The 19,441-nt window shown below is 35.9% G+C and overlaps 4 protein-coding genes and 1 pseudogene across 6 annotated transcripts; 2 read left to right on the top strand and 3 right to left on the bottom strand.

Moving 5' to 3' along the window:
* The first annotated feature begins 430 nt into the window (after positions 1 to 430).
* Positions 431 to 2,578, top strand: LOC149392807 (dynein beta chain, ciliary protein). Its single transcript, XM_089616539.1, has 3 exons — positions 431 to 821; positions 1,135 to 1,259; positions 2,123 to 2,578. The coding sequence occupies exons 1-3, from the start codon at positions 617 to 619 to the stop codon at positions 2,393 to 2,395; spliced, it is 603 nt and encodes a 200-aa protein (XP_089472665.1). The 5' UTR covers positions 431 to 616; the 3' UTR covers positions 2,396 to 2,578.
* Positions 2,579 to 3,236: 658 nt separating this feature from the next.
* On the bottom strand, positions 3,237 to 6,273 carry LOC149392806 (mitochondrial thiamine diphosphate carrier 2-like). The gene is made up of 8 exons (XM_089616386.1): positions 6,141 to 6,273; positions 5,830 to 5,972; positions 5,618 to 5,734; positions 5,389 to 5,500; positions 5,063 to 5,190; positions 4,822 to 4,974; positions 4,431 to 4,580; positions 3,237 to 3,815 (listed from the first exon to the last, which is right to left on the bottom strand). Exons 2-8 carry the CDS (start codon positions 5,959 to 5,961, stop codon positions 3,597 to 3,599), a joined length of 1,011 nt encoding a protein of 336 aa, XP_089472512.1. The 5' UTR covers positions 5,962 to 5,972; positions 6,141 to 6,273; the 3' UTR covers positions 3,237 to 3,596.
* Positions 6,274 to 11,998: 5,725 nt separating this feature from the next.
* LOC149392805 (ADP-ribosylation factor GTPase-activating protein AGD12 pseudogene) lies at positions 11,999 to 13,010 on the bottom strand (annotated as a pseudogene).
* On the bottom strand, positions 12,580 to 15,847 carry LOC149392804 (spermidine synthase 1). Of its 3 annotated transcripts, XM_089616434.1 has the most exons (10): positions 15,467 to 15,847; positions 14,895 to 14,971; positions 14,659 to 14,781; positions 14,430 to 14,534; positions 14,258 to 14,330; positions 14,108 to 14,179; positions 13,795 to 13,990; positions 13,230 to 13,325; positions 12,966 to 13,082; positions 12,580 to 12,676 (listed from the first exon to the last, which is right to left on the bottom strand). In XM_089616434.1, the coding sequence occupies exons 1-9, from the start codon at positions 15,474 to 15,476 to the stop codon at positions 13,052 to 13,054; spliced, it is 783 nt and encodes a 260-aa protein (XP_089472560.1). In that variant the 5' UTR covers positions 15,477 to 15,847; the 3' UTR covers positions 12,580 to 12,676; positions 12,966 to 13,051. The 3 variants fall into 3 exon arrangements, with proteins under 3 accessions (XP_089472560.1, XP_089472558.1, XP_089472559.1); XM_089616432.1 differs by lacking the exon at positions 15,467 to 15,847 and having other exon boundaries at positions 13,230 to 13,301; XM_089616433.1 differs by lacking the exons at positions 12,580 to 12,676; positions 12,966 to 13,082; positions 15,467 to 15,847 and having other exon boundaries at positions 13,239 to 13,317.
* Positions 15,848 to 17,810: 1,963 nt separating this feature from the next.
* On the top strand, positions 17,811 to 18,839 carry LOC149392803 (protein SRC2-like). Its single transcript, XM_089616435.1, has one exon. The coding sequence runs from the start codon at positions 17,881 to 17,883 to the stop codon at positions 18,697 to 18,699; it is 819 nt and encodes a 272-aa protein (XP_089472561.1). The 5' UTR covers positions 17,811 to 17,880; the 3' UTR covers positions 18,700 to 18,839.
* Positions 18,840 to 19,441: the final 602 nt, after the last annotated feature.

The raw sequence follows: 19,441 nt of genomic DNA, 5'->3' as shown, positions 1-19,441 counted from the left end.
ATATATATAAATATAAGGGCTGGACAAAGATAAGAATCTATACTACGTTGTTTATTATTATTATTGTTATTATTATTACGATATTGATGCTTTAATATTAGCAAATCATCAACAAGCACTATATGTAAAAACAGAGAATTTTGTTTTAGCATGAATTTTTTTTTTATAATCATAGTCACCTCACCACTCACTCCAATCTCCAAAATTCCAAATACGAAAGTGACAGTTTTATGTTAAATTAGTTTGTGTGATAATAAGAAAGTGATAAATGTTTTTTCACATTAAAAAAAAAAGAAAAAAAAAAAAGAAAGCAAATTACAATTTTACGATACATTTGCATCGCCGGGAGTGCCACGGAATATGAATACGTGGCAAATAAAAACCCAGCCACGTGGCAGTACATTTGGTCTCTTGGAATGAGCTATTTCTTTTCATTTTTTTTTTCCATGGTTTCTCTCGTCTTCTTCTTCTGCTTCATCTTCTTCGACAGCTCTTCTGAGAAACCCTAATTTGGAAACCGTAATCAATCTGATCACCAATGAAATTGGAGATATCATAGATACGTATACTAAGAGAGAGAAACATAGAGAGAGAGAGAGAGAGAGAGAGAGAGAAAATGGGACAAGCGTTTCGTCGAGCTTCTGGAAGAATCCGAGCCACATCAAGCTCCGATGCGACAGCGTCGAAGAACGTAGTCGATCGAAAGCCTGCGAAGAATTCGATCGCCATGGAAGAGGCTTCAAATCAAAAGCCTACAAAGAATACCGTCGCCGCAGAAGAGGCCTCCAAGATCGAACAACTCGGCGATTCCATGGATTCTGGTAATTTCAAGCTTCGATTTCAATTCTCTCTTCAATTTACTCATGAACTTTTTTATTCTTCTGAATTCGTAATCTTTTTCCATTTCTTTTCTAGGCTTCCGAATTGCTATTAATAGAATAAGAAAGAACATTATTCATTTATTTATCTCATTCTCTTGTTATTCCATTGAAATCAATATCAACTTTGAAATTCACTATAATAGTTACACAATTCGACTTATCAGTGCTTGTCATATTTCTCTATATTATGTACATAGTTGAATAACATTATCTTTGTTTCTTTTCAATGGCGGTTTGTAATCCCTGGTTTTAGATGGTACATTGGGTAGGAACACCGAAAAGGATCACGAAGAAAGAGATCCGCAATACGACGCGATGCTGAATCTCATGGTCGGCCGAATCAGAACGAAGCCCGGCGGAAAATCCGAAATGGGCGAGGTCAGCGAGTCTTTTTTTTTCTTCTACGAATGTTAATTCAAATTTCAAACACAGGATTTCACTGAGCTAGACATGATTGCTGTATCGGATTCTCTTTGCTCTGTAGTGAGTGAATTTTGATAGCCTCACTAAAAACATGGTGTCCAAGAACTATAGGCTGTTCAGGCGGATTATCGACCACTTAGTTTTGTAATGAGCTAAGAAACTCTGCTAGTCAGTTCTTCAAATATGATCTCTGAAAGAGCTAAAAATAGAACATACCTTAGCCCATCATCTCACCTGCTTTCAAATTATTGCGCAAAAATATCAGAAAAATCGTAAACCTAGACCTAACTCGTTTCTGTTTCTCTTTACCTCCATATTTTAGGACATTGAAACTCGTCTTTCGAAGTCAAACTTGTCAAATTGTTGACAAGCTTTTGTTTGTTAGAACTTATGTGGCTGGGCTTTTTTAGCCGCTTCATTTAGTTTAATTTGTTATTAAAAAAAATTAGGGTCCTACACAACCGGATCGCACCCGTAGGCGGGATTCTTTAAAAAATTAAAATAAAAATTAACCTGCAACTTTTACTAAATTTTTACGCCTAAAATTATATGATTTTAATCATATTCACCTCACCTGAATAATTTTTTCCATACCCATCCCGGGAAAAAAATTAAATCATGCCCCTTCAGACGCCACTGACTTCACCGATCAGAAAGACTTTGGTCCATTTCGATTTTTTTTTTTTTAAGAATCTTATTTGGTTCGGTCTACTCTTAGTAAAATCCAATATTTTAAATCGGTTTTAAGACCAGTTTGGGACGTCCATATTTTAATTTTTAGAGTCTTTTTCTAAGAAAATAGAAAAATCATTTTACAGGCATCTGTGGTAGAGAAGTATAGAAGACCGCTCCCAAAGCTCCGAAACACGAAACCGGATTTGAACAGATACGAAGAAATGGCCACTCCCGCGGGAACCCTAAACGTCGCTCAGCTTCGCCAAATAATTCTCCTTCACGAAGGCAAGTCGGAGGATCACGACGGTCCGATGGAAGTTCGCCAAATCGCTCAAAGATTCAGAGTCGAAGCCGAGGAGATTCAGAAGATTTTGCAGTTTGTATCACTGCCTCAAGAGAATGATAATAAAGATTGATTTTCTAACAATACCTTATCGAATAAGGACATGGCTCGTGAAGGGCTTTTGAAATTTTTGAAACCTGAGATTTGTTAGATTTGTTTCTCCTTTTTTTTGTAGGAGTGTGAGTACTAAAGTGGATGCATGTATTGTAAACATGTAAAAATATTATTTTAAGATTGTATCTTTCTTAGCATGACATTTGAGGGAATTATTTTTTTACCCTTCGGATGTGGAGAGATGGGGACATAATTTACCTTTTACTACAGATAAATTCCAATTTTCCAATTTTCGGTTTGGGAGATTTACCCGAGTAATATTATACATAGATCATGGACATAAATATCAACAATTTTGGAATTTATTGACATAATATCAATGAGGTGATTATGATTACGCTTTTTTGATTAACCTACTTTTGCTATTGACATTATTGTATAGTCCTTTATTAAATCATGATTACGCTTTTAGCTGATTTTGGGGGAGCCCTTCAATTTTACTAATATTCAGGTTTGAATCCCAAAAGCCAAGCAAGAAATAGAAGTAAGATGGAAAATTTGGAAGTACATACAAATCTATAAGAGATAATAAAGATGGAATTAATTTTGTTTTACATGCAAAGTGGAAGTAGTAGTAATTCTAACAATCTAACTTGGTGGTAATTTTACACCATCTTTATAGTAGATGTCGTGAGTTCAATCACAGAAAATGCACTTAAAATTCTTTATCCTTACCTTTCGGAGTCTCAATCACGATTTATTTTTTGTATTACTTGATCAAAAGTACCATAACCAATTTAATAAATTGGGTTGAAAATAAGATCACAAGGACTGGGAAGACAAAGAAACAAGATCACAAGGACGAGAAGTTCACAGGCATTGATGTTATTAACAAGTCCAAAATTCAAGGCGTCACATTCTGTCACCATGTCTAGTACAGACATCTATATTACATTTCAGCTATGAAACAGCTGTACTTTGATTTGATCAATAGTAAAAGCAATAGTGAGTAAAAGACAGTACACAAAAATGGATATTGTTTCTTATTGCCACCTTGAAAAAAAAAAAAAAAAAATCCAGCCACAATTCCAGTGTGTGGCCAATCTTTGAATATGAGCTCTACCTATTGACATTTACCCTTTTGTCATTCCTATCACTACATTATAATATTTGGTCTCACCAAGTAAAAATAATAATAATAATAATAAAAAAAAGAATCTTCACGTCGCAACGGATTCTAACCAGTCGGAGATGTATTCGTAAGACACGAAGGTTACGGCGCCAGCTGGCGCGGCCTTGACGGTGGACGGGACAATCCCTTTGTAGAGACCAGCCATACCTTCCGAGCGCAAGATTCTCTGTAAAGCATCGAACATGCTGCTATAATGCCGATGCTCTACCCGAGCCCCGTACCGTGGATGCCTCTGTAATCCCTCGATCTGCGGGTCCGATTATATCCATAATTAGTAACAGGGATTTAGTTTCAGACGATTATATGAAAAAAAAAATTGGGGTTCGGAAGCAATCCCAAACTAATTGACAGCTCAATGCCTTTCACTAATGATTCTCCCCTATTAAAAATTGAATATATTTCTGCAATATTTTTATTTAAAATTCGAATGCAATGTATTTCTTTTGTCAACCACGATTAATGACAAAAAATTAAACACCTATCATAAATAAGTCTTCACCGGTGTCTCGAAACAACCACATCGTTACCAAATTTGAGAAAAATGGGTCATGCTTAGATAACGAGTTATGCATTTCTTTAGATTTAATGAAGAGAGAAACAAGATTTATTTAATTAATATAAGCTCTCTACACATTTAGACATTGATAATTGGACTTGTATCCAAATTTCTACTAATTGTTACACCTGCCTCACTCCTAAAAATATCATCAAAATCGAGTTCTAAAGAGCGATGTTTATGCTAAATACAAACAAATCAAAGAATACTCAAGTATGACGGAATTTGAATTAGGTCATAGCACGCACGGTTTTACCATTGAGTTATAATGGTGTGAATGAATACATGAACTCGATTTTTTTTTACCTGGAACCTTTTCTTGACAACATCGAGTGGATGGCAGGCAAGTTTGGCACATGTTCCAGCGGCTAATCCACAGAGAAATATTTGAAAGCTTGTAAGGCCATCGTGTGTACCGGTCATACCTGAACCATAAACAGGGGATCGGTTCCAAGCCTGCATCGACCGACAAGAGTAAAACATCAAGTTTAGTTTTTCTGTCTACTTGAAACTTATCTGTACATAAAAGCAAACTAAAGAATTGTACATTAAAAACCCATACTTCGAGTCAAATCTGTAAGAGCTTAAATCTCAGTTAAACATGGAACTATTTCAACTAATCATATGAAAGGGCATGTGTTCGCTAACTAAACTACAAGATATAGGCAATATGAAGCGCTGCAAGATCAAAACTCACCATTGCCCAGCGTTTAAATGTATCGTAGGTCCCAAACTGCAAACCCGCGTACGGAACAATCTCAACCAGTGTCACAGACAATCCAGAATACAATCCTCGGAAACCTTTGGTATTAACTATATCAAGAAACGCAGACCTCATGTTGGGATACACCTGAATTTGCACACACGTTAGTCAAAAGCTTTATATAGCAAAAAAAAAAAAAAAAAAAAAAAAAAAAAAATGTCATCAAATATTGTACCTTAGGTTCTCCCTGAGAAGCCAATATAGTCCGCAAAAGATCAAACGGGTACGACCCAACAGTGGCTGCACAACCCGCTAGTCCACCGCTCAGATACGAAAGGTACGGGCTCAAAGTAATGTGGTCCTCTGTGCAAGAGAAACAAATCAACAATAAGACTAAACAAGTTCGAAAAAGGTTGAAGATCCTCACTATTATGATACCATCACACAATATTCTACTTTAGGCATTGAGGTACAGTTTATAAGTATCTCTTTTATAACAGAGTACAAATCATTCATGAATCATGATAATAGAAACATGACAGTAATCAAAATTTTAAATACCTGATTTAGAAGAACCAGAAGCCAAAGTTTTCAACTTTTGTAATACAGTAAATTGGATAGCAGTGTATGGCATAACCATAAGCAACGCAGGGACATTCCCACGCCAGAAACCCTGTGTTAAAAACCAATAATTTTCAAATAAATTACAAACAGACGGTAATAAAAACAATCATATGTGAACCAAAAAGAGGGAATAGCTAATCCAAGACATGTGTTATGTGTTATTTACCCGAAATCCTTCTTCTCTGAAGATATCTTTAGTGGCTTGAAACATTCCAGAGTATTTTGACGGTGCAGCCAAATCTCTTCGCAGCATAGCCCATGAGGTCGTAGGCTCTAGCTGAACCTGTTAGAGAAAAGGAAAAAAAAAAAAATCAATCAGCCTAAGAGATATAATCGTATCAGTAGCCAAAAGAAGGCATAAAGAAAAAAAATCTAAACCTGAAATCTGATCTTGATAACGTCAAGCGGAGAAGTGACAGTCCTAGAAATTCCTCCGGCGACCAGCCCCGCCGTGGCGTCTATCGCCGCACGCTTTAGCTGTCCAGAGCCCTCCGTTGACGACGGAATCATAGCTCTATGACCTAAAAAGAACAGCGAAACCAAATTTAGCAATCTCAGGCCGAAGCAAATCCTCACAATTTCAAGCTAGGGTTTCACGATTCGTTCACAAGAAAACTAATACAAGGTAACGCTCGTATCCTTATGATACATAATATCCATTGTAATACAGTTTTTAGAGAGAGAGAGACCTGTAGAGAGAGAATGTAGAGGGAGTTGAATGAGCCGCCATGGCCCATGGAGAGATTTATGGAGAGAGAGAGAGAGAGAGAGAGATCCGATTTTATTTTATTTTATTTTCTTTTCTTTTTGCCGCCCTGGATCGATGATTTGGGAAAGTAGAGAGAGAGACTTGGCTTTGAATTTTGTTTATTTTTTAAATTAAAATATATTATAAGATATTTTGTTCTATTTTTAATTAATATTTTGCCCTTGAAGCGTTGAGATATATACACGTGAGTGTTTCTATGTCACGCAATAAATGGTTATTTGTCTCTTCTCCCCAATTTTTTCGGTTAAAAAGGGCAAAAAGAAGTGACGGATCATGGAATGTCCATCTATACCATAAAGTTGGAGCTCAAATGAGATTTTTTTTTTTGGACAATTGATTTATCGGAAATTCCAATGAAAAAGGGAAACATCAGTCAATTTTGAGAAAAATAGAATATGTGTGGTTCGTCGTAACCCAATTTGAATAGTCAATAATTAGCATTTTTATCCGAAGTCCAAACCAACCCACTTTCTACGAAATATGATCGTTTTAGAACTAAGAATTCATTGTTGTGACATATTTTGGTCAAATTTGAACACCGAACATTAATAGAATATCTAAAAACAAGTGAAATTCGAGTTCCCTTCTTTTTGGGAAAGGAAATTTGAGTATTTTCTATAGAATGTGAATTGTGTGTCTTTTCTTATTGTTGGAGTTTGATTTTATATGTCCTCTGCAATAATTACTCGATCCCGTGTAATTTGTTGATTGTGAGAATTAGTTTACCATTAAGTATTGATCATAAATTTGACCTTGTGATCTCATCTTGTTATTCTATTAATCTCAGATTAACATTTGGTTTTTTGTAGATTTTCCGAGACGTATTTTAAAATTTATGGGTGCATCGAAGAGGGACTCGGTGTTTGATGACGAAGATCGAGAGATGGGCCGGGTAAATAAAAGTGGACATAAAAAATATAGGGAAATTGCCACAACTACTACCTATTTGATAATTTTTTTCTATTTTCCACCAAAACTTTAATTTGGACACCAATACCACTAACACCTAGGTAAAACTACTCATTTACTCTTCACTTTAAATTTTCTTATTTGGCTCTCTCTCTCTCTCTCTCTCTCTCTCTCTCTCTCTCTCTTCGCATCAGTCCCCATAAAGTCTGACTCTCTCCTCTCTCTCTTCGCGTCAGTCTGGTTTCTCTCTCTCTCTCTCTCTCTCTCTCTCTCTCTCTTATCTTTCTCGTTCTCTCTTCTCGTCAATCTCTCTCTCTCTCTCTCTCTCTCTCTCTCTCTCTCTCTTCTTTTTCACATTCTCTCTTCCCATTCTATCTCTTTCTCCCACTCTCTCGTTCTCTCTGTCCCCTCGTCGGACTGTTTTTTTTTCGATCTTTCTATTTCTCTTTCTCTTTCTCTTTCTTTACCCCAAAACCACCAGACCCAAAAAACCCAGGAGCTCGAGAACCAGCTCTCATTCTCGCACCAGCTCTCTAAAACCCGAGGACCAAAACGCCCACGAGACCCAAGGTTGCGCACAAGGTTCGTTTCGCTTTTTCCCTAAATTTTATGGTTAAAATTTTAGAATATTGTTTGGGTATGTTAAGAATCTTCAGAGTTCATTAGTTGTTGACATTAGATGTCAACAATGGACGTCAACTGTTGACATCTAATATCAACAACTGATGAGAGAAATTGACGTTTAAACTCTACAGAGTTCATCAGTTGTTGACATTAGATGTCAACAATGGACGTCAACTGTTGACATCTGAAATCAACAAATAATAAACGTTGTTAACTCTAATATTGTAAAAAAAACGCAGAAATGTAAAAAAAAAACACTCCCTTGAATCTCCGGCAACAAGCTCTGATGACTTCGAGCCCCGAAAGAGAAAATGTTCTAAAAATGAGGTAAATTTTGATGCCAGACAAAGTTGATTTTTTGTTATTATTTTTTGTGATTATAGATGTGATTTTTAATTTTTGGTTACTAAAATTGTAGTCAATTGATGCACAACTCACAGAGTTCCAAATGAGCCAGGCTGAGTACATATGGTACTTGGATACTTTTTCTAGTGAGCCTGGATCGCGTGTGATCATCAGTCTCAAAAGTGTTATGAAAGAAGTCTTTGGCAAGGAATCAAATGTCGTTTTCGTTGCCGTTTTGAGGGCTCCTGATTTACGGAAAGTCGTCATGCCGATGGAAAATCGAACTGAAAAAATGTGGAAAAGGGCAAGTGAAATGCCGTTTTCAAATGTCGTTTTCCATGGAAAACCGACGTGCCGATGGAAAACCGAACGGAAAAAATGTGGTAAAATACATTTAAAATATATATATGTAATACATACATATATTTTTAATTTTTAAACAGATATAAAGAAAATACATTATGCATGTAATATTTTTTAATAGAAAATTGTATATATATAATATTTTATAAATGTGTGCTATTAATAATATTTAATATATATAATTTATAAATGTGTGATATTATGTATTAAAATTGTCTCATAGTATATGTGATATTATATATAATAGAATTGGATACTATATATAATTTTTAAATGTGTGATATTATATATTAGACTATGTGTGATATTATCCATTTAATTGTGGACTTGAATAAGGAATTAAATGGATATGACCCATTTGCAACAAAAATTAAGGACCCAAGTTGCAACAAAAAAGTTAATTTTGGGTCAAAAGTGAAGCTTAGGCTACAAGCTGAGAACTTAATTGAGCAAGTAACCAATTCTTGCTCAATTACGTGTGTTTTCTTCTTCTTCTTCCTGTGCGCAGAAAAAAAAAATCGCCTAACAACTTCGATTTTCTCCGAAACTTTGCTGAATTTATACCTCACTGTGACGAAATGGAAGGAAAATCGCCGACCCACGCCCTTGTCGCTGGAGATTGGTCCGGGTTTAGTCGATGTGGAACTTCGTTTTTTTTTTCCTTTTCGGTCGACAGTCGCCGAAAACAGACAACATTTTGACGCTTTTATACGTGTCCGTGAACGACATGCGACGACAAACATCAAGCGAAACGGCATGTCGTTTCTTGGAATTTCGAACGACAACTATCGAAGAAACGACACATTTGACTGCCGGAGGCCGTTTAGTCACCGGCAACGACTTTCCAGCCGAATTTCCTGGAATTTCCACGGCATTTTATTCCTTGGTCTTCGGAGACGACTGGGAGACTAAGTTGAACGAAAAGGGAGATTTTATGGAAGTCGTGCCCATGGGGACACGACTGTTTATGCTGAAAAGCCAGAGAGAGGATCTCCTCTTCTAATGGAGGATGATGATTAACAAGAAATGACCCTTAACCTGAATGCTTGAAACTTCTTGATATTTATATTTGTGTATGGGGTTTTGTATGACTTGAATGCCTTAAACTTCTTAATATTTATATTTGTGTATGGGTTTTTGTATGACTTGAAAGCCTGAAACTGCTTAATATGTCTATTTACACTATGTTTTATATATCTGTAATGTTGTGACTTGAATGCCTAAGTGAAGAACTAAATTTAAATTCATCAATTAGATGTCAATAATTGATGTCAATTGTTGACATTTGATGTCAACTGTTGACGTCAATTGTTGACATCTAATGTCAATTGTTGACATCTAATATCACATCTCATGGGCGTTTGAGTATTCGAGTTTTAAAGATCGACGGCGAGAAAGAGAGAGTAGGGTTCTCAGGCGGGCATTTGGGTCCTGATTTTAGACCCCGACGGTGAGAAAGAGAACTGGTGCGGGAAAGAGAGAGGAATATTGGCGGGAACGAGAGAACGAGAGAGAGATAGAGAGAGAGAGAGAGAGAGAGAGAGAGAGAGAGAGAGAGAGAGAGCCAAATAAAAAAAATTAAAGTGAATGGTAAATGGGTAGTTTTACATAGGTGTTAGTGGTATTGGTGTCCAAATTAGGGTTTTGTTGGAAAATAGGAAAAAAATTATCAGATAGGTAGTAGTTGCGGCAATTTCCCAAAAATATAATCTGGGTTCAATACTGAGGGTAGTAGTGTATAGATGAATTATGGATGCTTGTATAAATTATAAAGATTTGTGCAAATTGTAATATATCTTTTAAAACGAATAGTGCATCTTCATATATGATTTTTATTTTTAAATGTTGAATCGATCACCGGAAATAAAAGTTAAGTGACGGAGCGCTCTCCTAAAAATGTTTCGAAGCTCTAAGAAAAATTAAGCAATCAAGGATTAAACAACCCATAATATCTTATAGGAATTTCTACACAAATAAACAGAAAAGTGCACACCAAAAGTGTACAAACATAGAATGCACAAAAATCTTCTATTGCCTAGTATATATATTATTTGAAAAAAATGTAGGAAGAAATGTTGTGCTAAATATGAGAATTTGATCATAGCGCAAATGTGTGAAATAAAACTCATGTTAGACATAAGACATAAGACATCTATGTATGTAGTCGCTAAAATTGACGCCGGAAATCAATAAATATCTTAGAAGTGGATGAGTGAAAGTTGGTTTGATTAAGTTGTAGTTAGAAATCGTTAACGTAAAGCATGTGTGATAGACCAATTTAGAAAATGACTTTTTGAAGTCTTAGGATTTAAAAAGTTAATTAATTTGATGAATGTTTTTTCTATTAAAAAAAACTATACATCGGTCGATCTATCTAGCCGATGACGACTCTTTATGGAGATGAGCTTATGTCTGTCTTATATAAGTCAAATTCGGAGACCTAAACTATTTAGGAAATACTAAGACGTATAAATATCCATGCTCATAAGTTTCTTGTGTAGGTTTTAATTTTTTATTTCTTTTGTTAACAAAAAAATTTGTGTGTAGATTTTTTGTGGAGAGGAAAGAGAATCAAAGTCCTTAAAAAAATAAATTTCAACTCTCAAAATTCACAAACATGCACGCGTGTGGTCCAGCATAGAATTTTATTTCTAAATCATAAACCATGAATAAAAATTTCTTATTGTGACGATCAAACTTGTTGCCAGGCTGTGCGATCATGAAATTTATTATACAAAACACTCTTCTATTTCCATTGAAATTGTATGATTATTCATTTTTCTACCATATACTAGTGGTGGTTACGCGCCACGCGCGAATGATCGTATATTGAACATGAGTATGTATGAAGAAATTCAAAATCGTTCTTGTAAGATAGCGTTGTAGTGAACGAAACTATGCACTTACCAACTAATTGAACATAATTGTACTTCTATATAATTGATAAACTATCAAGTAAATGAGGAGACTATAAATATCATGAACATAGTATAATTATATACTTGTCATTTTCAAGTTCAAAATGTTGGTAAACATACGTCCAACGATCGATTTTTGACATATCACAAAATCTAGATCGGCAACCGAAACATTCGGATAATACAAGAAAAAAAATTCAAGAGCAGCCCACATTCTATATCTATAATCAAAAGAGTGAATTTAAGGGCAAGTCATCCAAAAAACAGAGTTTGGTTTCGACAAAAAAGTAACACGTTAGTTGGTTTTTTTTTCTTCAATTTTTGGCTTTTTCTTGAGCTTGGTGTTCAGATTTTCACGGTTAGAAGTACCGTTCTTGGAGGAGTGGCCATCACTTTGTTGTGCCTCAGGTTGGTATGTTGTAGATATGACCTGCTCTTTCTCAACGGATTTTGGAACGGAAATGTCATTCAATTCTGTGTTTTTTGGCTGACCTGGAACATCTGCAGATTCTTCTTCGATGAGTGCAAGAGATGTTGAGATCTGACTTATTAATATCGCACGATTTTCGAACAAAGAATAGTTGATTTTTTTTTTTTTATGTGTGCACGCAAGTACTTACTACTGGTCAAGAGGCATCCACTCGAGTTCTAGCTCCATTTCTCCGGACTCGACATTCTGGAGCTTGAGGGTCAACTCCTGTTTGACTTTTCCGTCGGCGATGTTGACTGTGCTGTCCTCTTTGAGGGCATTGTCGTGAGACTTCAGACACTTCCCGATTTGCATGTTCCCAAACATACCTGCGTCTCCAAAAGCCATCGCCGAAGTAATCAAGGGCTGGAGATCGATCTCCGCCTCTCCCATTATGTCATCCGCCGAAAACGTGTCGTGATCGAAAACCCTGTGTCCACACCGAAAACCATATTGCGTTTTAAGATTGCCAGAAATGATTTTCTTCATCACCCTACAACTTTAACTATGATATGTTTTTACTGTAAGTGGTGTCTCAAATACCCGTTAATCTTGTCCTTCAGACTATTTTATCAATGAATATTGAACATCAATTTGTTCAATGGTATCTAATCACATTGTTTGTATGCATAAACAAATAATTAAGGCGCTTTAGGTAGGAACAGATTTCTCGTTAGAATAATAATTTCTTTTTCCACTACTATTTAAAAATAAATAAATAAATTTGCTTACCAACTTTAAGGCTCCGAAATGCTGAGGAACTGATAGCATGAGTTCCTCGGTCCATACTGGATTCAAATTGCCTTTGACCACGATTGTTTGAACGGTCTACAATAACAACAACACTTGATCATCACCAATTCATTTTTTTTTTTTTTGCATCAATTGATCATCTAAATGTAAAACTATGCTAAGAAGACCTTTAGGGACATCAAGCTCTGAAGCCGGAGGAGCAAACAAATCAAACTAATATTGAAATTTAATCCTAATGCAAAAATATTTCTCCAAAATGGATGTTTCTTTTTCCATGGCAATCACTAAAGGGACTTCAAATGCGGGCAGTACTTCTATTTATATGATTCTCAGGGACATGAAGACAAAAAGAGAAACAACAAACCTGTTGACCAAGAGTCAAAACAACATAAGGATCGCTGGACAGCATATCTCTGATAGCTAAACCCGTTCCTTTAACCACTTTTACCTTCAATAGTCCGATAAACTCAACCACGCGTTCCTGTCACCACGTCAAACGTAAGATCATCAAGACATAAATTTATCATCTACATAATTATCAATTAGCCTCCTATATGAGCCAGATTATTACAACTAAAGTTTTATGAGCCATAAATTTCACGATAAAAAGAAATTGCATTGTCCTTACAGATATGTCATGCTTTCAAGTCTCTGCAAAGCACTCAAGATAGTTCCATTAAGTCTGTTTCCGTGCACATTCCTGACAATCAAGCTAACTGAGACACTAACAAAATAAATTTGTAATAAAGCAATATTTTATACGGTTTTCAAACTGTATAAAATTCAGAAGCAAAAGATAGGGCTGTAATAATTATTTTTTATGTTTAACAAAAATGAAGAAATATTTTTTTTTTCAACGCACAATATTTATTAACTTTTTAAAGGAAGGAGACAAATATATAGGTAAGTCTGGCTTTCAAAAATAGAGTTTAGTCTCACTAACGGTTTTTAATAATCACTAAAGATAAAAAAAAAATAAAAAAAAACAAAAAAAAAAACAGTATTTTCAATGCACATTATTAAATAACTTCTAAAGGAAGGAGACAAATATATAGGTTTTACATAGTTTTGAATAAGTTTAGCTTTCAAAAATAGAGTTTTCAGTCTCACTAATGATTTTAATAATCACTAAGTTGCCCCTCTTCACAACCATGTAGCTTTGTCAATGTATGTATGTATGTATGTATGTATACATCGGGTAAGTAGGGACGGTGGTCCAAGCATAGTTGACCGAGCCTTTGAATGTCTGGCGACAGTTTGAGACAATGTCCTCGATGATGTGCATGTGCAGCCAAATGCTCTCGGCCTGAGTGCACACAACTCCGCCCGGTCGTAGAGCCTTCCCCACCGACTCGAAGAACGGCTTCTTGAAAAGCTCTTCCGCGGGACCTGATACGAGCCACACACAAAAAAAAAAGAAAAAGAAAAAAGATTTCAAGCCTGAATTTCAAAGCAGAGAATGCGGGTTTCGAAACGTGGTGTTGGTATTAATATTATTATTATTACCGATCGGGTCAGAAGAATCGACGATAACAGCGTCGTACGTTCCTTCCGGAACAGCTTTCAGAAACGCAACTCCTATGTTGATCCAAGAAAACACACGATTAGAAAAGGAAAAAAAAAATGGAGAGAGAGATGTAAGAAAGCGATCGTTACCATCGCCGATATGAAGGTTCACGCGCGGGTCCCCGAACCCGATGGCTACTTGAGGGAAATATTCTTTCGACACCTGAGGGGAAAAAAAAAAAAAAAAACCAGAATCAGCAAAGAATTCACTCGAAAAACTAACACTTTTTTTTGTTGTTGCATAAACAAAAGTAAAACTTACATCAACCACCATTTTATCGATTTCGCATATATCGATCTGATCCACAGAGGCGTGACGAGCCACTTCACGCAAAACCCCGCCATCTCCGCCGCCGATAACCAACACCTATAAAACGAGACCGGTTTTTTTTTTTTTAATCAGTGAGAGAGAGAGTTCATGCTATAGTTAAAACTACGATTTACATTCTCTCGCTTCCTTAGATGGTCAACCATTTGGCTTCTGAACTAACCTTCTTCGGGTCCGGAATCGAGCACAAGGGAAGGTGGGTAATCATCTCTTGGTACGCACACTCGTCTCTCTCAGTGAGCTGAATCACACCGTCCAAAACAAGAACCTTCCCGTACGAGGCCGACTGAGAAAACCAAGAGAATCGCAGCATCGGTGTCAATAACAACGAGACGTAAATAATCGGAGCGAAATCTTGTGAAACATGTTTTGTTCTTATTTATTATTATTATTATTTACCTGGAAGACCATCACATCCTGGTAGTCAGACTTTCCTCTGAATAAAATCTTCTCCATCTTCAACGAGTGAGCCTCTCCTGTGAAATTCAAAAGTATGCCAAACCATATTTTAAAAATACAATAATCTTTTTTTTTTTTTTTTTTTTTTTTTGTAAATAAAATATCACCAATAGACTCAGTTCCAACGTGATACACAGAAATCAATATGCAAAATCCAAGCTTCAAAGCATCTTAAGGTGGAATATTTAGGCAAACAAAACAACATAATTATCAGTCACAAACTCTTGCCACTAACGTAGTAAATAAAAACATAGCATAACGGTTTTGTATGCTCAATCTTGAAAACTGAGAACACCAAACCACAATAAAGATGCGATTTCGATTCATACTCAGTTATATGTGCGTATTATACAGTAAAAAAATTCAATAATCAATACGAAACCCAAGCATGTTCATATCAACAAAAAAAAATATATAAAAATCCGTGGTTTTAGAAAGGATTAAGACTTTATTTTATTTTATATTCCTTTCTCTGAAGCCAAACAAACAAGAGAAAAAGGTGAGAATCGAACCAGGCCACATTGGGCTGATCTCGGAGAACCAGCCTGGGATTACGGATGGAACGGAATCGGCGTCCAAGGGAACCGCCGGAGTAGCAGAGACTCCGTTCTCTTCCTCTTCACCGGCAAATCGGTGGACACGGCGGCGAACTCGTCGGCCATGGCTCTCTCTCTCTCTAGAAAAAAAAAACAGGAAAACCTAAAAAGTTCTGTTCGATATTAGAAAAAGAAGAATAGTGTGAAAGTATAGATGAGCTATTGAAAGGTCACACAACACACTGACACACACACATCAAGAAGTAAGATAAATGAATTTGATTTTAGAAGAACACGAATCGATGGCGTGGGTTTTTAGAAGAAGACGAATCGATGGCGTGGGTATCGAATGAAGCTGAAGAAGGAAGAGGAAAAGAAAACGCAAGGAATAGGCCAATTTTGCCACGTGTCGCGCAAAGAAGGTGGCAAATTTAGCCACGTGTCGCGCAAAGAAGGTGGCAAAGGAGTGCCACGTGGCATCCGCTGGATAGAAGTTTAAGTACCGTAGATTCTTATTATCTATGGTATGGATAACGTGTCTCATTGTCACTTTACGACAACATTGGTGAAATCCAACAAGTACCTCAAAAATATTAAAAAAACAAAAAACAAAACAAAAATTCAATAAACAACAATCTTATAAAGATTACCAGTCAAATTAACAACATTAATCCATTAAATACACACACACACACACACATATATATATATATATATATCATATGTATATATAATAATAATAATTTCGTTTGACATTGATGTGCTTCTAAAAAAAGTGTTTTTAAATTTGTTATAAAATTGTTTTCAAAAGCAGATAAATGTTTGATAAATTATTGTAAAATAACTGTAACTAATAGCAAAGAAGATTTAGGGCATGTTTGGTTGACAACAAATTAATGGAATAGAATGGAATTCATTCCTCAAACTCATCATTACATTGTTTGGTTTATTTTGAAACCCTGTAATCATGATTATTTTGAATGATGATTCAACTGATTTGATTCTTTAATAAATGGACTGAATGGATCATTACATTGTAGAATGAATATTTTTTTACCAAATTAACCTTTTCAATAATCTTTACAATTTTTTTTATCTCAATAGTTTTTCCTAAAAAAAACCAAAACCAATGTTTTTTTTTTTTTTTTTTTTTTTTCTCTTCTGAATCACTGTGTGTCTTTCGACAACTTCACTCCGCCGGGAAACTCACCCTCCTCCGCTGTAGCTTCGTTGCCCAAACCACAACACCCATAACTTAGAAAATAAAAACCTTGACACAGTTACCTTGTTGATGACTTGAGTTGAGAGAGAAGAAAATTAAACCCTAAAAAATTGAATTTTGGATTTAATTTTTTATTCCTAACCGATAGTATCACCATTGGAACCATTGACGGCATCGAAGGAGCTAAAATGTCGTTGCCAGAACCAAAGAAATTACTGGCGACGGCGAAGAAACCAAACCCTTGAGAACCGAGAGTGCCGAAACCGGTTCGTCGTCTTCGGCCGGAAACACGCAGGCGTAGCCTACCATGTGGTTGTACGACTTCCAATACCGCCGGAACCGGTTCGTCGTCTTCGGCCAGAAAAGCAAAGCCAACGTCTGGAGCGAGCCCGGAACCACCGCCGCAAACCCGAGTTTCCGATTGAGCGAGCCCAGACCCATCGACTTCCATTTTTGGTCGATGTGGCTCTGTATTTTTTTCCTGGGTATATGATATTTGAAGAAGAGGATGGTATAAGGATATTTTTGTCAATACAAACTCATTCCATTTATTTTTGTTAATGATTCAAAAATTAAACCAAACGAGTTAATAGTTTTCTCTTTACATTTCATTCTCATTCCCATTCCCATTCAACTTTTATTTTTCAACCAAACATGCTGTTTTGGTAAAATATATATTAATATTTGTAAGTAATAATGATTATATAAAATATAATTAATAATAAAAAAATTGGTATGTAAAAAATATATTAAAATAGGTATCTATTGTAAAAAATAAATTATAATTTTTGGTGATATCAAAAAAATTATTGATTAAAGATTATAAAGATAATTAAAATAAGATAATAAAAGTTAAAAAAAAAAAATACAAGTCAAAAACAAAAATAATGTCCAAAAAATTCAAAATATAATTTTTAAATTTTTAACTAAAATATTAAAAAACAATTTTCAATTTTTTTAAAAAATAGTTTAACAAACACTTTATTATAATATGATTTAACTTTTAAAAAAATCAAAAGCAAACTTAATAGATAAGTAATCGCAAAAAACAGAGCCAATGATTACATCAATTACCCTAAGAAAGAGTTTTTTTTTTTAAGTATTCATATAAGTAGATAATGCATTTTGCCTGATCTTCCGATTATTTTGTTCTTCATATTCATCTCTAATGGCGAAACGAATCAGATCTCTAGAGATAACCCTAATCTCAGCGAAAGACCTCCAAGACATAAACCTCATATCCAAAATGGACGTCTACGCCGTCATCACAATCTCCGGCGACCCAAACAACCCTCATCCAAAAGTCATCACCGGCGTCGACCGAGCCTGCGGAACCAACGCCACGTGGAACTTCGCCGCGAGCTTCGCCGTCGACGAGTCTATGATCAAATCGAACCGCCTCACGCTCTCCGTCGGCCTCGTCTGCAACCGGAGCCTCGGCGACAGGGAGATCGGCGAAGTCAACGTGCCGGTCAACGATCTCCTGAGCTCGGTCAAGGGGGATTCGAATTCGATCGCCGCGGCGGCGAAGTTCGTGAGCTACCAGGTCACGACGCCCAACGGGGCGGCGAAAGGAGAGCTCAATTTCTCCTACAAGTTCGGCGAGACGGAGATCGCCGATGAAATTCCGGTACCGGAAGAGCCGTCTTTTTCCAATTTATACCCACCTCCGGCTCCGATTGCGGGGTATAATTGTAATTATAACGAACAAGAACAGCCAGCCCAGCCTGGATATGCGACGCAGTGGTATCCGAATCCGAACCCGATTTGGCCTCCGAGTCCGGATTTGACGTATCCGTATCCGCCACGTGGCACGGAGTTCGGGTACGGTTATCCTCCGACGCAGCCGTGGAGTAACTCGGTGGGAGGGGTTTTGACAGGTGACGTGGCGTATGACGTGGCGGCTTATCATTATGATTGCAGTGGTTGTGGCTGTGATGTTCCCGGGTGTGGTTGTCAAGGTGTCGGCAGATTTGACTTTCAATAGAGTTTGACTTTTATTTAATTAATTATGTATTAGTTTAACAGTTTAGGGGTTGTTGGTTTGTTGTAACTAGGCCTAGTTGTAACTTTTAAGTTATAAGATGTCATGTGTGTATTTTTTTCATTTAGCGGTTTAAGGCTTAATCTTGTGATGGTGGTATTATCATATGTTTATTTATTTTTTTAAAACATAAAATTTACTCGGTTGACAAAAAAATTTATGTATGTTGTCTTAATTTGGACCTCGTTTCAAATGATAATTTTTATAAAACAAACCGATTAAAAAGAATAATAATAGATTCTCGCAATTGTATCAAAATAGACCTATATATTCAAATGTTAGACGAATATACTTTTCACCAAATCGTTTTATATGTATACTTTCATATAATGTGGTCTTATGCGGTTAGGTTTTGCGTTATTTTTTTTTTTATTATTTTTTTTTTAATAAGGTTTTGCGTTATTTTGTCAGGACGTTTTTTTTAAGGGAAAAAAATGAGAATTATTTTTTGAATGTTAGGTTTTTATGTCTCCTTCACATTTGTCTTATAGTAATGTCTCATATTTATATAGATTAACACTAAAAAAAAGTATTATTTTGGCCGTTTAAAAAACTAAAATGAGCTTGTGTCCTAATCTCTGTGTTTAGTGTCTATAGGCATTGTTTTATATCGATATTTGTTGTGTGGTGTTGTTTCTCGTCATTTGGTGACGTGGCTTATCGCTTGAACTCCAATTTTTTTTAA

The sequence above is a fragment of the Urtica dioica genome, chromosome 6, assembly GCF_054948205.1.
Source record: "Urtica dioica subsp. dioica isolate 48M chromosome 6, U.dioica_male_clone48M_v1_H2, whole genome shotgun sequence".
NCBI classification, from domain to species: Eukaryota; Viridiplantae; Streptophyta; class Magnoliopsida; order Rosales; family Urticaceae; genus Urtica; species Urtica dioica.
The sequence above is the reverse complement of the archived record's forward strand: the minus strand, read 5'-3'. Positions and strand labels throughout refer to the sequence as shown.